The sequence below is a fragment of the Eschrichtius robustus genome, chromosome 14, assembly GCF_028021215.1.
Source record: "Eschrichtius robustus isolate mEscRob2 chromosome 14, mEscRob2.pri, whole genome shotgun sequence".
Taxonomy (NCBI): Eukaryota; Metazoa; Chordata; class Mammalia; order Artiodactyla; family Eschrichtiidae; genus Eschrichtius; species Eschrichtius robustus.
The window spans coordinates 26,222,818-26,239,297 of record NC_090837.1 but is presented as its reverse complement, the minus strand read 5'-3'; the positions used below and the strand labels follow the sequence as shown (position 1 = coordinate 26,239,297).

Genomic DNA, 16,480 nt, shown 5'->3' with positions numbered 1-16,480 from the left:
TCTGCGGCATGTGGGATCTTTCCAGACCAGGGCTTGAACCTGTGCCCCCTGCACTGGCCGGCGGATTCCTAACCACTGCGCCACCAAGGAGGTCCGATGGACTGGTTAAACGACACATTTGTTTTCCTCCTAGAGTTGTACCCGCTGACACTCACCACCAACCTACGCGATTGCCGGGCCCCCTACACCCTCATCAGCATAAGGAGCCTTCAGATTTTTTGCTCTTTGTCAGTTAGTGAAACACACTGTGGGGCCTCCGTCAGGCTGACCGGCTTTCCCGGAATTCCCTTCCCAATGTGTTTTGGGTTAGGACCACAAGAGAGATTCCTGCGCAGGATTGGGAGGGCGGAAGGGAATTGGCAACCTCTTTTGTAGGTCACACTCCTTGTGGCACGCCTGCTGACCCAGCTCATCAGCACCAGTGGAATCCAGGCAACTACTCCACCTCCTCCCAGTCCACCCTCAACCCATTCTCCTGGGTCAGGTGTGTGACAAAGCGGTCCAGCTGCTGCAAGAAACCTTTGTCGCCCTTGGCAACAAGAAGGGATGTGGGCTTCAGCCCATCCTCATGGGCTCCAGTCAGCTCTGGGTCCTCCCTCCACTTTCCATCCATCTTGCCTCCTGACTCTGCCACATGGACCTCAGGCTGCAGCATCCCATGGGAGACAGTAGCCTTACAGGGACCCCTTGCCCAGTTCCCATGGTGTGGGCCCTGCTTCTTTGATGGAACTCTGCTAAATAAAGTATAAGTTGTAAGCAAGAGAGTGCACTGCTCAGGGTACAGCTTGTGAACATGCCCAGTGAACCACCACTCTGGTCACCCCTAACATTTTCTCTATCAGACACTGTCCTCTCCCTCCTCCTCAGGTCAACCACCAATTTCTCACCCCATAGGCGAGTTCTGCCTGGTTTGTCCTTCACACAGGTGGAATCCTAGAGTTGACGCTCTTTGCATCTAGCTGCTTGTGCATATTATGTTTATGAGATTCATCCATGTTGAGGTGTTCTGCTTTGAGTTTTTTATTTTTTCTGAGTGTTGTTTCAGCTAATGAATTTGTTTAGCCATTTTCCTGTTGAGGCGCTTTGGGGTGGTTTTCACTTTGGAGCTATAATGGCTAGTGCTATAAACATTCCTGTATGTGATGCACAGATGTGTTACCGAACCAAACGTGGGTCTGCTCGCCTTCGTGCAGTAAAGCCAACCTACTGACACCAAGTTGTGCTGAAGGAAAGTGCAGCGTTTATTGCAAGACCAAGCAAGGAGTCCAGGTAGCTAATGCTCAGAAGGCCCAAACTCCCTGATGGCTTTCAGGGAAAGGTTTTATTTTATTATTAATTTATTTATTTGGTTGCACCAGGTTTTGGTTGCGGTTTGCCAGCTCCTTAGTTGCAACACGTGGACTCCTTAGTTGTGGCATGCAGACTCTTAGTTGCAGCATGCATGTGGGATCTAGTTCCCTGACCAGGGATTGAACCTGGGTCCCCTGCATTGGGAGTGCGGAGTCTTATCCACTGCACCACCAGGGAAGTCCCTCAGGGAAAGGTTTTAAAGACAGGGTGAGGGAGGGAGGTTTCAGGGTGCGTGGTCAGGTCGTGGGCATTTTTCTGATGGGTTGGTGGTGAGGTAATTGGGAGTCAACATCGTCATCCTTCTGGTTCCAACTGGTCTGGGGTCTATGTGCTAGTGGGCAGCATGCAGTTAACTTCTTCCACCTGGTGGGGGTTTCAGTATCTGCAAAATGGCTCAAAGGACATAGCTCAGAATATTATCTGTAGCCCTTGAGGAGGAACTGAAGGTCCTTGACTTTGCTTAATGGCTAAACTATAATTATTTTGTCTTGCTTGGCTATTCTCCTTTCTTTCTGCATTTGTCACTTCTCTGATTAAATGTATTCTCTGGAACTCAGGGAAGGCCTTGGAGACTGAAGTTTTTCTATAGACAGAGAGGCAGGCGGAGGACATTGGAGGGGGCAGGGTCTATTCCAGGAAGGCCCCATAGGGTCCTGGTCAGTTACAGACATATGCATTTATATTGGCTAAGTTCCTAGGAGTAGCATTGCTGGGCATGAGGTAGGAGTGTGGTAGTTTTATACTGTGGTAATACTGGTTTTCCAAAGTAGTTTTACCAGTTGATGTTCCCACTGGCGGCGAATGGCAATTCCATTTTGCCGTATATATATATATTTTTAAATAACCTCTGTATTTGTACTTCGTTTATAGAAGTGGAATGTTAGTGTGGGATCTTAGTTCCCCAACCAGGGGTCAAATCCATGCCTCCTGCAGTGGAAGTGTGGAGTCTTAACCACTGGACTGCAAGGGAAGTCCCCATTTTGCCATATTTTTGCCAACACTTGGCATTGTTGGTCTCTTGAATTTTGGCTATTCTGATGGGTATATAGTGGTAGCATATTGTGGATTTATTTTGCATTTTTTTTTTGACAACTAGTGAAGCTGTGCATTTCTTTGTATGTTCATTGGCCATCCAGAGCTCCTCTTTTATGAGGTGTGTTCAAGTCTTTTGCCCATTTTCCGTCAGGTTATCTGGAGCTCTCTAATTGATTTGTAGGAGTTCTTTATTCTGGGTAAGAGTTTATTGTCAGATATAAGCACTGCAGATACTCTCGTATTCCATGGGTTGCCTTTTCACTATTTTAATGTCTTTTGTTGAACAGAAGTTCTTAATTTTTATATAGGTCAGTTTATCCATTTTTTTCTTTTACAGTTAGTACTTTTTGTGTCCTGTTTAAGAAACACGTGCCTTCTCCCAAGTCACAAAGCTGTTCTGTATTTTCCTATAAAAGTGTTATTGTGTGATATTTCATAATTAGATCTGCCAGCCATCTGGAATGATTTCTGTGCATGGTGTGAGGTAGGAGTCAGGATACACATTTTTCATCTGGCTATCTGATTGACTCAGCACTGTTTATTGAAACAGCATTCCTTTCCCATTGCACTGCTGTGTCTCCTCTGTCAGAGGTCAGGTGACTTTCTGTTCTGTCCCATTGCCCAGTTTATTTTTGATAGATTTTTTTAAAAATTTATTTTATTTATTTATTTTTGGCTGCATTGGGTTTTCGTTGCTGCGCGGGCTTTCTCTAGTTTCGGTGAGCAGGGGCTACGCTTCTTTGCGGTAAGCGGGCATCTCATTGTGGTTGCTTCTCTTGTTGCGGAACATGGGCTCTAGGCACGTGGGCTTAAGTAGTTGTGGCGCATGGGCTCAATTGTTGTGGCTCGTGGGCTCTAGAGCACAGGCTCAGTAGTTGTGACGCATGGGCTTAGTTGCTCCATGGCATGTGGGATCCTCCTGGACCAGGGATCGAACCTGTGTCCTCTGCATTGGCAGGTGGATTCTTAAACACTGCACCACCAGGGAAGCCCTGCCCAGTTTATTTTTGCACCAATACCAAATTGCCTTTATTACCATAGCTTGTTCCTGACATCTGGTAATGTGAGTCCTCCTTTATGTTCTTTTTTTTTTTTTAATTGGCCATATCTTTCCTTTTTTTTTTTTTTTTTTTTTTTATGGAGCAGTTCCCATGATCACTTGAGTTTAGTCTATTTTTTTTTTTCACACACACACACTGTATTTTATTTTTACAAGAGATAAATAGACTGACACCAAGCATTGTACATGGATGACCACAACAAAAGCAACAATGATTGCAATTACCAAACATGAAACACACTCATACTATGTCATAATATTGACATTCAGTCCAGCAATCCTCCACTGTAACAGCTCCTTTACTTTGCAGTGAAAATTGATTTGTATATTCTTTGCCTCTGAGTCCTTGTGGGATTTTTTTTTTTTTAATTCAGACAGAAAGTCACAAAAATTATACTCATCCTCATCAGTTCACTCAGTCCCATGTAATTGATTTTTTTTTTCATCTTGATCTTTTGTTAGCACTTTTATGAGTTCATCTGTTTTTTTTGTTTGTTTTTTTAAAATTTATTTATTTATTTATTTTTGGCTGTGTTGGGTCTTCGTTTCTGTACAAGGGCTTTCTCTAGTTGCGGCAAGCGGGGGCCACTCTTCATCGCGGTGCGCGGGCCTCTCACTATCGCGGCCTCTCTTGTTGCGGAGCACAGGCTCCAGACACGCAGGCTCAGTAGTTGTGGCTCACGGGCCTAGTTGCTCCGCGGCATGTGGGATCTTCCCAGACCAGGGCTTGAACCCGTGTCCCCTGCATTGGCAGGCAGATTCTCAACCACTGCGCCACCAGGGAAGCCCTCCTTTTTTTTTTTTAAATTTTTTGGCCACGCCGCATGGCACGTGGGATCTTAGTTCCCCGACCAGGGATCAAACCTGCCCCCTGCATTGGAAGGGCAGAGTCTTAACCACTGAACTGCCAGGGAAGTCCCAACTTATCCTTTCCTTAGTATGGCTTCTTTTTTTTTTTAATTAATTAATTTAGGCTGCGCCAGGTCTTAGTTGTGGCACGCGGGATCTTTAGTTGCCTCACGCGAACTATTAGTTGCAGCAAGCGGGATCTAGTTCCCCGACCAGGGATCGAACCCAGGCCCCCTGCATTGGGAGTGTGGAGTCTTACCCACTGGACCACCTGGGAAGTCCCTTTAATATGGCTTCTTGATTTTATGTCATGCCTAAATAAGGACTTCCCCTTTCTAAGAACATAAATAAAATTTTCTCTCATTTTTTTACAATATTTGTATGGTTTTTTTTAAGGTTTCACTTTATTTATTTATTTATTTATTTATTTATTTATTTATTTATTTATTTATTTATTTATTTATGGCTGTGTTGGGTCTTCGTTTCCGTGCGAGGGCTTTCTCTAGTTGTGGCAAGCGGGGGGCCACTCTTCATCGCGGTGCGCGGGCCTCTCACTATCGTGGCCTCTCTTGTTGCGGAGCACAGGCTCCAGACGCGCAGGCTCAGTAATTGTGGCTCACGGGCCTAGTTGCTCCGCGGCATGTGGGATCTTCCCAGACCAGGGCTCGAACCCATGTGCCCTGCATTAGCAGGCAGATTCTCAACCACTGCACCACCAGGGAAGCCCTGTATGGTTTTATTTTTAACTGTTAAATCTTTGGTCCAACTGGCATTTAATTTGGTATAAATAAAAGGCCGGGGTCCCACTTTACTGTTTTCCAGGTGGCTACCCACTTGTTCTAATACTGATTGTTAGCAATTCATCTTTTTCCTACTGCTTTGAAATGCTCTTTTAGCAGCCAAAATTCCCATATATTTGCATTTCTTTGTGAACTTTGTGTTGTGGTTGATTGATTTCTGAGGTTTATTCATATGCTGTTTTAACCTACTGTATGTTTACAGTGTGTTTTAAAATCTGATGGCTTGGTTTACTTGAGTTTTTTTTGTTTGTTTCACAAAAGCACTGATGTAATTCAATGAGGAAAATGAAGGTCTTTGTAATAAATGATTCTGGACTGGTTGCCCAGGCATTTATTTTAGTTTTCCCATTTAGGCCTAAGATTCATCTCGAATTAATTTCTGTATATGTATATAGGTAGGGGTCAAGACTCATTTTCTCCATCTGTCTCCCCAGTTTCCACCTCTGGCACTTACTCCACAGGGCCCTGGGAGCTTTAGTACGTCAGTATTCTCATTGTAAGATGGGGCTCATCATAGCTCCCTTTCATTAGGGAGAATTACGTGAATTAATACATGTAAAGCAATAGAGTAGCACGGAGCCATGGTCATTGTCCAACAGATGTTACTGTTGTTTTGAGATATTTATTCATGTTAAGGGAATATCCATTTATTTCCATTTTATTCAGTGTTTTGTTGTTGTTTTGTCTGTGGGTTTTTTTTTTTTTTTTTTTTTTAAATCAAGAATGAGTGTTGAATTTTGTCAGATGCCTCTCCATGAGAGAACTCTGTGATTTTTCTCCTCTGGTGAAAGAGGAGGAGTACAAGTCCCTCTCATGGACATTCCCAGCAGTACTGGTGTCGGCCCCACCCGGACACCCTGTCCTTTTGAATGTGTTGCTTGGAGTCTCCTTCCTTGTATTTGTTTGAGGAGTTTTGTGTTGAGTTTCCCGAACACAATTGGTCTTTGGTGTGCTTTGCCAAGTTTGGGGCTAGTCCTATGCTGACTTCATAAAGTGAATGTGGAAATGTTCCTCCTCGCTCTACACTGTGGCGGCTTAACTGGCAAGAGAGGCCTCTGATCCTAATGGCAGGACACAGTTCGCCTGGGAAACTTTCCAGAAGGGCATTTGTGGTAGGCCAGTGTTCCTGCCACGTTCTCAGTTTTTTTTGCGATCATTGACATGTCTAGACCTTTGCTCTTTCTTGGACCCGTTTGTCATTTATACTTAAGTTTGCCAGATTTAGCAAATAAAAATAAAGCCTGCCAATTAAATCTGAATTTCAGATAAGTGGCAATGTTTTTTTTTTTTTTTTTTTTTAAAGGAATTCCTTTATTTTTTTTTATTTATTTATTTTTGGCTGTGTTGGGTCTTCGTTCCTGTGCGAGGGCTTTCTTTAGTTGCGGCAAGCGGGGGCCACTCTTCATTGCGGTGCGCGGGCCTCTCACTATCGCGGCCTCTCTTGTTGCGGAGCACAGGCTCCAGACGCGCAGGCTCAGTAACTGTGGCTCACGGGCCTAGTTGCTCCGTGGCATGTGGGATCTTCCCGGACCAGGGCTCGAACCCGTGTCCCCTGGATTGGCAGGCAGATTCTCAACCACTGCGCCACCAGGGAAGCCCCGGCAATGTTTTTAGTATGTGTTAAGTATCGCAGTTCTACTTATATCATCCTAGAAAGTAATTTATTTTGTCAAGTTTCCAAATTTATTTTTATTAAAATGAGTAATCTTTTCTAGTACTTCTAACTTCCTCTATAGCTTAGGTTATTTCCCTGTTCTCATTTCTTTTTTGTGTGTATTTACACGTCCTTCATTTTTACTAATTGGCTAGCTAATAGCTTATATATTATATCTTTTTCAAAGATCTGTTCTTCTGACTTCAAATTTATCAATTTCTGCTTCAGTTGTTACTAAATTCTTCCTTTTGCCTTCCTTACTGTTCTGATTGTTCTTTTACTAACTTCATATGTTAGATACTTTATTTGTTTTGATTATTATTAATGTAACTATTTAAGGCAATATATTTTCCTCTGAGCCCTGCTTTAGCTATATTCTGTGGGGGCTGATCTATATTGATGTGAATGTTATTTTGAAGATACCGCTTTGATTTCCTCTGTGTAACAAGATGTTTAAAGAGGCTGTAAGAGTCGCTAACTGGGCTGGGAATGCATCTTGGTTGGCATTGCTTGTGGTCCAGGAGGGATGTGGGCAGGGGCCGAGCAAGTAACCTAGGGTGGGATGAGCAGGGAGCGAGAGGAATGGGCTTCCTCCAGGGGCACCCAGGAGCCAAGGAGGGCTCTGTGTGGCCTCATGGCAGGATCAGGTATGCATTTTCCAAGGCTCATCACTGTCACGAGTAGGAAGTGGATCGAGGCTGTGGCAGCGGCAAGGAGGCAGAAACGGACAAAGAGATGGAACCAAGGCCAAGCCACACAGATGGAGGGAGGGGACTGGGTGACTATCATGGAGGGGGGAGAGGGGGGCACCGGAGAACTTCCGGCTGCCTCAGAGCTGGCTTCTGGTTTGGTGTGTTGAGTCTGAGATGCCTGTGGATCCCAGGTGCTCTGGAGGTGGGAGGTGAGTGGGTGGGTGGATGAGTGGGTATGTGAGTCTGACGGTCCAGAAACCTGGGCTAGAGCCTGGGCAGGGACCCATCAGCTCACAAGTGGTAACAGGCTCCAGGGGGCGGTGAGGGTCCCAGGGATGGCAGAGGGTGAGTCAGGAGTGCAGGGACACCGTTATCTTGCTCTGGGGATGCAGCTGGGAGGCACTGCAGCGAGGGTGTCTGTTGTCTGAAGGCCCTCAGTGTGTAGTGCTCTGTCCCCGCAGGCACAGGAGCAACACCCGACCCGTCCTGTGCGGCTGAGCTCCGGGCACAGTGGGAGGTGATGGATCTGTAGTGGCGCCCTTCCAGGTAGAGGTGCGCCCCTGTGGGATGTTTGGGGTGAAACAAGAACTCCCAATGCTCCCAGGACTCGGCACGGGGCAGGACCCCACCCCCTCCACAGGGAGGGCGGCGCACCCAGGAGCTGGCAAAGCCATCCACGGTGGCTGGGGGATCGTGGGTCTCAATCGGGGGTGGTTTGGTGACTGGCTGTGGGGGTGGGGTGACACTGCATCTAGCAAGGGGAGGCCAGGGATGCCGCTCCGCCGCCTACAGTGTGTGGACAGCGCCCCCGCGAAAAATGACTCACCCAAAACGTCAACAGTGCTGAGGGTGAGAACATGTTGGAGTTGGGGGCTGGGGAGGGCTTAGGTCTTGCTTCATCCAGCCTTTTCCTGGCACGGAGGACAAGCTCCAGGACGGGCCTGGGCCAAGGGCCCCCAGGAGCCAGGGACAGGTGCCCCCAGGCCACACCCCTGTCTTCCTCCCAACGGGTGGGTCCGGGCAGCCATGTGTGGAGCCCCAGCAAGTGTCCAGGGGTGGCCTGGAGAAGGCCCAGCCCGTGTCTGGTTTCCCCGGCTCCGTGGTGGTGTGTGTGGAGGGCTGCAGCTCACCGCATGTGCTTTCTGAAGGTCCCCTCCCCACCTCGACCCTGAATCAGGCGTGGTGCAGCCTCTTCTTCAATCTTGGACTGGAAGATACACAGCTGGAGAATGGGGCTTCGGGGGGTGGGGGCACAGTCCTGGCTGAGAGGCCTGGGGAGGTTGGAGGGGTCAGGGCAGGGCCACAGGGGCTCTGGGAGGGGAGGGCTCGGCCCCCACAGCCGTCCATCTGCTGGGCTGTCCCCACCTCTTGAAGCCCCAGGCTGACCGTCCAGCCAAGGGGTCCAGATTCTGCTGGAGCGCTCGGTCCCATGGACCAGGCCAGCCTGGGTGCACGCCAGGCGGGATCCCAGCTGTGGGGAGGGAGCAGCCTCTTCAGTAGCCTGAGGGCTCCCCACCCTTCCTGGGGTCTGCCACGGCGTACACGCAGGCCCCGTCCTGGGACACGGCCTGGACCACGTTCAGGAAAACGGGCCTCTCGGTCTGGTTCTGGCCCCGGTACTGGAGCCCCTTCTTCACCTCCTGGAGAGCAGAGAAGGCTGGTCATGGAGGGGCTGGGACCCGGGCAGGGAGCTGAGGACCCTGGCCGAGGAGGCAGGACTGGCAGGGGTGGTCTGGGAGAGGACAGAGGGGCGCTGGATGCAGCCTGGTCTGCAGGCATGGAGTCTACGGCCTCCCACTCCAAAGGCCCCAGAGGAGAAGCCTGGGCTCCAGGGGATATGACAGGAGGACATCGCCCGGATGAGAAGGAAGCTGAGATGCAGGTTCACTTCTGTCCTGGATCAAGGACACCAGGGGCCTCAACGTGATAAGCAAGGAGTCCAAGGGCTTCTGTGGAGAAGGTAGCTTTCAAGGTTTTGAGGACCTTGAAAGCAAAGTCTTCTAGAAGGCAGAGCTTGGGCCCTTCGGAGTCCCAGGTCACCCATACGTAAGAAGGGCCCAACTTAACATCTGGCTCCTGCCCTGGACAGGAGGAATGGCCCTGATGCCAGCACTGTTCGTGGCTTAGGACCTGCCATCTCAACACCAGCATGAGAAGACGGGGGTCCAAGACTCTCCAGGGCCCCGCTGGTGGAGGAGTCAGCTGGAGGCTTCTGAACACCCATGAGTCCAAGGACATGGACCCCAGGCCACAGGCACCAACGGTCCCCAAGGGTGAGGCACTCCGAGCACAGGCTGTAAAGGCTCAGGTCTGAGACGGTGAGTGTGTGGAATTGGAGGGCATCAGGGCCCAGGTGTTGGTGTCTGAGGGCCTGAGTACATTGCTTCGGGGCCTGGTCCCCACACTTGCCAGTCTGTGACCTTTCACACAAATCCTGGCACGTGGAGACCTGTGTTACTTGGGCCCCACATTCCCACTTAAGGCCAAGGACCCCCGCCCACCAGGGCCCTCGGTTCCAGGTGCCCTGCAGTCCCCAGAACCAGGGCCTCCAGGACCTGAGCCACGGGTACGGTGAGGTCTCCAGGCACTATGGCCTTGGGTGTATCTCTGCCTGACACGCTAATTACCTAGTGTCCTTAGGTTGGAAGGCACAGGCAGGACCTGTGGTCCTCGGAGACTGTTCCTTAGGGTCATAGTGGCCAAACTCCAAGGCCCTGAGGAACAACGACCCTCCTGGCCTCAGGCCTGGGCCTTGGCTCTGAGGGCCCTTGGAGACTCAAGGTCTCCACCCAGCACCTCAGATGTTCTCCATGGGAGGCCCTGACCTGTGTGGCCAACACTCTAACTTCCAGGGAGCTGAGGGCCGTGGGCTCAGGGTTCTCTGGATTCCAGGCTGTCAGGTCCAAATTCTCAGAGTTGAGGTCCTTGGAGAATGGTGTTCACAGAGTAAAGACCTTCAGTCAAGGTCAAGGAGAAGGGCCTAAGAGGAGGAGTCCTGGGAGAGCATCAAGTCCTCCTGCCACAGGGAGGACCCTGCACAAGGAGGGAGGGAGGCTGGGAGGGAGGGCCTCGGACTCTGAGAGTTTGGGCCTGACGGGCTGAGGTCCTTAGTCTCCAGGCCCAAAGACTAAGGTTCTCAGGACTACACACCCCCTTGTACTCAAGGCCCCTTACTCTGTGGTCCTCAGAATTCCAAGGGCCCTGGGAGGCGGCCTTGAGACCAGAGAAGCTCATAACAGGAAAGGCAGCTTTGATGACCTTGAACCCCAGCTGCTTGAATGGACCCTGGGCATGAAGTTTGGAGCCTTGAAAAGCTGCTAGTCTTTTAAAGTGGGTCCTAGTGAGGGCATCTGCCAGCCCAGAGACCTTCCAAGGAGACCAGCCATCTGCCCAGGCGGAGGGGAGGGGCTGGGAGTCCCACAAGAGAATTTAGCTCCTGGGCCTGCTTGTGTGGGGATCCAAGAACCCAGTGCCCTGGAGGGAAATCCCTCTGCAGACTCCCAGGAATAATAGACTCCTTTACAAATAAACCCGCAGATAAAAGCTGCAGATCACACAAGGAAGCAGATCACCATGAGGGAGAGTCTGAGAGGCCGCAGCCGGGGAGAGTAGCTTCCGGAGAGAATGGCCCAGAAAGAGCAGGGACCAAGGTGCAGGGGAGCTCGTTCTGGGAGTCATGTGAACAACACCCTGTCCCCTGCCGTGGAGACTAGCTGCCTGTTGCCTCTCCCATGGAGCTTCTCAACTCCTGGTGGCTGGCCCCCAAAGCCGAAGTGCACCGGGCACACTCAAAAGCTGAGGCCTCATCAGGGGCTCTGAAGGCAAGCACTGAGGCGTCCGCCTAGCGGTGGCTTGGCCCACGGCCTCACCTGGCTGAAGCTGGGCTCGTACTCTACCCGGCCCTTGCCGTCCACGTGCAGGATGGGGGCCGCAATGGCAGCTTGCAGGTCAAGGCCCAGCCACAGCTTGTTCATGATGGCCTGATGGGGGAGAGAAGGATGCAGGCAGGGAGGGAGGGAGGGGCACCAGCCACCCTCCCCAACCCCTCCCAGGACAGCAGGACAACAGGGCCGCCCAGCGAGGGCACATTCCATCCAGGAGCCCCCAGACTCACCTGGGCCACAGCAGAGATGATGAGCTCCCCGCCAGCCCCGCCAATCACCAGCTTCGACCCCTGGGCTGCGTTGACCAAGATGGAGGGGACCATGGATGACGGGGGCCGCTCGCCTGGAACTGGAGGCCGGACGGGTATCAGTGCAGCCTCGCTTCCGAGCCAGCGCCCCCCCGGGGCCGCCCCCTCCATCCCTGTCTCTGTGCTGGGCCTGCCTGGCCTTCCTGCCTTCCCTCCTCTTGCCCCGGGGCACTGTGCTCACCGGGAGGAGGGGTGACTCCGGAGCCCCGCGGGTGCCTCCAGCACAGGTCCAGGAGCTCGTTGTTGAGGAGGATGCCCGTGCGCGGTGAGTACACCATGGCTCCAAACCTGTGGACAGAGGCAGAGCTGGGTGCGGGCCGTGGGCTCCCGACACACACGGGCTGCGCCCCAGCCCTCCAGAAGCCCCTCGTTTTAGCAGCTGCCCTCCAGCATCCTGGAACTGCTCTTCCCTCCCTGTCCTTGCCCCCAAAGATCCACCCTGCCCCCCACCACGGCATCCTTCTGGTTGTAAGGCCCGTCCTCATCCTGGCTCAGGGCCACCCCATCAGCAGCCTTTTCGGCCAGAGGTGTCAGGGTGTAGGACCCTTTTGACACAGGAGAGGGAAAAACAAGGTACCACTTGATGGACACAGCCAGGGAGGTGCTGGGAGGCCAGGCTGGGGGTGAAGGGCTCAGGTCTAGGGAATGGATTGGGGCTTGCCCGCCTGCCCCTGGCCCCACGTACGGCGTATTGATGGTGCTGGTGGCGGACACAGCACTACCATCCTCCCCCAGCACGGACACGTGGGCTGTGCCCATCCTGTGGCTCCAGGTCCCGGCCAGGCTGTAGTGGCTGAGCTGGTGGTCACCCCGGCTGTCGATCTGCTGGTGGATATGCTGGGCCAGAGCCTCCCCCAGCAGGTCCTGGGAGGCGTTCTGGGGTGGGCAGACAGGTGACGGGGTCAGTGAGAGGCCAGGTGGGGTCACAGAGCAGAAGGTCCCCTAAGGGTGTCAGAGACGCAGCGCCACCACTGCCCTCCCATACCTGCCCCTCCAGGGCTCCCTTCAGTCCCCAGACTGCTCCACCCTCCCTGCTCTGGGCCACTGCCAGGCCATCCTGTTCTAGAACCAACCGTGTACACATCCCTCCAGCCTCACCCGCCAGGCTCTCAGGGTCTGTGGACGGAGCACCCGTTGGCCTGAACCTCCCTTCATGCTGAGCCCTTGGGCAGGGAAGGGGGCTCTCCACCAGCTCAGGGCACCTCACCTGGACCTCCGGGTGGCTTCGAGGGTCCCACAGCCGCCACCTCTGCCCCCTAGCAAACTTGAGCGTCTCCACGAGGTGATGGTACAAGTTCACCCTCCCCTCGGGCCTGGCCACCGACTCCGCGGAAAAGTTGAACCCTGGGGAGGGGGTGGGCGCAGGTGGGGGTCATCCTGTGTAGTGGGTTGAGAAAGATTTGTCCATGTCCTAATTCGCAGAACCTTCGAATACTACCTTATATGGAAAAAGAGTGAATATTACCTTGTATGGCAAATGTGCGATTAAATTAAGGATCTTGAGAGGAGCGGATTATCCTGGATTATCCGGGTGGGCGCTAAATGTAACCACATACATCCTTATAAAACAGACACAGAGAAGAGGGAGGCTGTGTGACCACGGAGGCTGAAATTGCAGGGATGCAGCCACAAGCCTAGGAATGCCGGCAGCCGCCAGAAGCTGGAAGAGGCAAAGAACAGATTCTCCCCCAGGCCCCCCCGGAAGGAATGTGGCCCTGCAGGCACCCTGATTTTGAACTTCTGGCCTCCAGAACTATGAGAGAATAAATTTCTGTTGTCTGAGCCACCAGGTTTTGGTAATTTGTGATACTTTGTTACGGCAGCCACAGGCAACATCAGGCAGCCCGCAACCCCCCTGCAGGCTGCAATAGGCTGGGCCTCAGCCCTAGCTGCACACACTGGACCGGCAGCTCACCACCTGCAGAGCCACTGCACCTGTGCCCTGGGCCGGGGTCACCTGGGGGCACTTAGTGGGTAGGTGACGGCAGACCCTTCAGCAGAGCCCAGGCATGGGCCACACCGGAGGCCAGCTCTAGAACACACCGTCCTGGCCCACTCAGCCCCGTCTTCAGCGTCTGAGGAGGGGGCTGAGCTGGAGGAGGCAGTGGCTACCCAGAGCCTGGCTGGGCCTGGAATTCAGTTCACGGGCACCGGACCCCCGGGCTCCTGGGGGCCTCACCTTTGAGCACGTTGAGGACAAAGCTGAGAATCGCGCCCCCTGCAGGCGGTGGCGGTGAGTACAGGGTGTAGTTCCCCAGGGGCACCTCCAGGGCATCCACCACCTCAGGCCGGAATGATGCCAGGTCCTGCGGGGTCAACTGGCTGCCTGGGGTGAGACAGAGGACTCCATGTACAGACGGGGAAACAAGGTGCAGAGTGTCAGCCAGGGACCCCAGTTCACACAGTGGGGGCCCCCCTCGTTCCCTAGCCTTCCAGGCCCAGAGGGGTGGTGCTGGGCCTGTGGGCAGTGGCCTCAGGGCTGGGGGATGGGTGGACAGAGGCCAGGGACGGGCAGGTCGGAGGGGAGAGTGGGAGAAGGTGGGGGAGGCATGCTGGCCTCTGAGAGACTGAGGGTGGCCAACTCCAGGCCCAGGAGCACCCCCGCAGCCACCGATGGCTCCCATCTTGTGGCCCTAACCCTCGGGGCCCTGCTCCTCGGGGGCTTTGACTGCAAGGTCCCTGAGACCAGCAGAGGGCAGGACTGGGGCAACGGCCTCTCCAAGCCCTGGGAGCAGCTGGCCCCCTCTCGGAGGGGAGGGGAGGGGAGGGGAGGACCGGACCCACCCTCAGCCCTGGCGCCCAGACCCCTCTTTCTCTGGCGGAACGGGCCTGTGGGGCCTTACGTACTGACCTTCCTTGGCAACGTCCTCCAGCAGTATCTGGCCCAGCCTCCCTGTGTAGAGGGCCTCTGCGCCTTCCGCAGCCACGGTCTCCAGGGTGGCGGCCAGCGCGGGCCACGGGAGTGGGTCGTGAGGACTCAGGGGTTCCGTCCCATTGAAGAAGAGCTGCCTGGGGGGTGGGGGGCGGCCTCAGGGTGAGGCCAGGTCCTGGAGGGCAGCCACACTTCTGCAGGGACCCTACAGGGAGGGAGTCCTGGTCCGGGATCCTGAGGGGCTGCAGTGGACATGGGGGCAGATTCTCCAGGATTGGGTGGGGCTGACACCCCTCATGTGTCTCATCACCCAGGCCCAGGGAGGACACGCCCCACCACCCCACCCCCCCGCCCCCCGCCAAGCCGGCGTCCACCCAGGGCCTGACACCCGGCGCTCCTCCTGGTCAGTGGGCTGGCCAGGTGGGCGAGTGGGGCGGCCAAAGCCCTCCTGCCAGCCCAGAGAGAGTGGGTGGGGGGGAGGGCAGGGCCCAAATCTGCGCCCTGGAAGCCCCATCACTTTGGCATAAACTCTCTCTGGCCTGAGCCCTCTGATGAGGTTCTGCCACGTGGAACCGGAGGTCTCTGAGCTGAGACAGTGACATACTGGCCATCCAGGGCCCGGGCCCCTAGAAGGTTGATCCACTGGCTGAAGGAGGAGCTGAGGAGGGGCTGGGCTGAGGAGGGGCCCTGGGCCCCCATCGGAGCTCACCTCAGGGATGATGCGTGCAGGGAAGGGCGCAGGTAGCTGCTGTGCAGGAAGCGGCTCAGGACGCGGGGCACGCGGAGGCCCCCCCGGAGCAGTGCGATGGTGGGCCCGAAGAGCTGTGCCCAGGGCAGGCGGCCGTGGCGGCGGTGCGCCTCAGCGTAGCCGCGGAGCTCCCCAGGCACCCCGATCCACTGGGCACCTGCATGGCACAGGTGTCACGCCCCTGCCCCTGGGCCGCCCCCCTTGGCCCCTGGGGGCTCTCCATCACTCCACACTTGGCTGCCTGGCCCCCCAGCCGTGGCCGCCAGAGCGAGCCTTCTGGAGCCCACTTGGGACCACGGCCCTCCCCACTCACACCCCTGTGCTTCCCCATTGCCCTCTGCACAAAGTCCATGGCCAGGCCTGTGGCGCCCAGAAAAACTGGCCCCATCCCCGCCCACCACCCCCAGCCCCCCAACCTGTCTCCACTGAACTCTCTGGGCCTTCGGCTGAGGTGGTCCCTCTGCTTGGATTGTCCCTCCCAACTCAGAGAGCACTCCCCCGGGAAAACCCGGGGAGTCAGGACCTCCGCAAGGGCTCCCCATCCCCAGCTGCCACCCCTCAGTGCCAGGGTGGTTCAGCCGTCCATGAGGGGCGCTGCCCCTTCAGGGTGGGGGGTTCTGGTCAGCCCCAGTGGTCTGGTGGGGTGGGAGCGGGTGGCCCCTCTAGGGCCTCACCTGTGCCCAGAGGCTGGGCCTGCTTGCACTGGTCCAGCAGACCCGGGACGTGGCTGGCAGGTACCGTCTCCCTGGCGTTGATGACTTCCACCTTCCCTGGAGTTGGGCAGGGCGTGTGGGGTGTCAAGGGCACCCCGGTGGCTGCTAGGCCTCACTGCACACCAACAGTCCCCCTCAGACAGCCCCGGCCCTGCTCTGGGCCTCAGTTTCTCTCTCTGTACCATGAACTGGCCTCTGTGCTAACACTTGGTTTCAGCTTTGCAGAGGTTGGGGGGCACCAAGAGACCCAGGAAGGGGCATGGGTGGACAGGGCAGGTCGGCCATACACTCAGGTGGTCTACAAGCACCTCACTGTTAGCACCTGTGGACGAGCCCATCCTCCCCACGGGGGTCCCGTATGGACTCACCTGTGGACGCATTGTAGATAGTGAAGATGACCCCTCCACCCAGGCCCATGCTCTGGGGGTTGACAACCCCGGTGCAGACCAGAGCCGCGATGGTGGCATCCACGGGTGAGCCGTGCTGCTGGAGGATGGCTCTAGGGAACATGGCAC

General features: G+C 54.7%; 2 protein-coding genes across 6 annotated transcripts in view; one reads left to right on the top strand and one right to left on the bottom strand.

Annotated features, from left to right (window-relative positions):
• The window catches only part of SUSD2 (sushi domain containing 2), a 25,042-nt gene extending 11,633 nt beyond the window's left edge, over positions 1 to 13,409 (top strand). Inside the window, exons 15-16 of one of the 3 annotated variants that reach the window (XR_011076282.1) lie at positions 9,530 to 9,758; positions 13,204 to 13,409. The gene's annotated coding sequence lies outside the window, so the exon portion shown is untranslated. Of the gene's footprint in view, positions 1 to 9,529; positions 9,759 to 10,977; positions 11,465 to 11,538; positions 11,579 to 13,203 lie in introns of those variants that run through there. The other 2 variants (XR_011076283.1, XR_011076284.1) reach the window with 2 other exon arrangements.
• Positions 8,296 to 16,480, bottom strand: part of GGT5 (gamma-glutamyltransferase 5) — a 25,524-nt gene continuing 17,339 nt past the window's right edge. The window contains exons 2-12 of one of the 3 annotated variants that reach the window (XM_068563306.1): positions 16,334 to 16,464; positions 15,927 to 16,022; positions 15,214 to 15,409; positions 14,484 to 14,641; positions 13,812 to 13,958; positions 12,840 to 12,976; positions 12,318 to 12,508; positions 11,803 to 11,920; positions 11,555 to 11,737; positions 11,310 to 11,420; positions 8,296 to 9,080 (exon numbers count right to left, since the gene is read on the bottom strand). In XM_068563306.1, the coding sequence (XP_068419407.1) occupies positions 8,934 to 9,080; positions 11,310 to 11,420; positions 11,555 to 11,737; positions 11,803 to 11,920; positions 12,318 to 12,508; positions 12,840 to 12,976; positions 13,812 to 13,958; positions 14,484 to 14,641; positions 15,214 to 15,409; positions 15,927 to 16,022; positions 16,334 to 16,464 (1,615 nt within the window). In that variant the 3' untranslated portion in view covers positions 8,296 to 8,933. Of the gene's footprint in view, positions 9,081 to 11,309; positions 11,421 to 11,554; positions 11,752 to 11,802; positions 11,921 to 12,317; positions 12,509 to 12,839; positions 12,977 to 13,811; positions 13,959 to 14,483; positions 14,642 to 15,213; positions 15,410 to 15,926; positions 16,023 to 16,333; positions 16,465 to 16,480 lie in introns of all 3 variants that reach the window. The other 2 variants (XM_068563305.1, XM_068563307.1) reach the window with 2 other exon arrangements.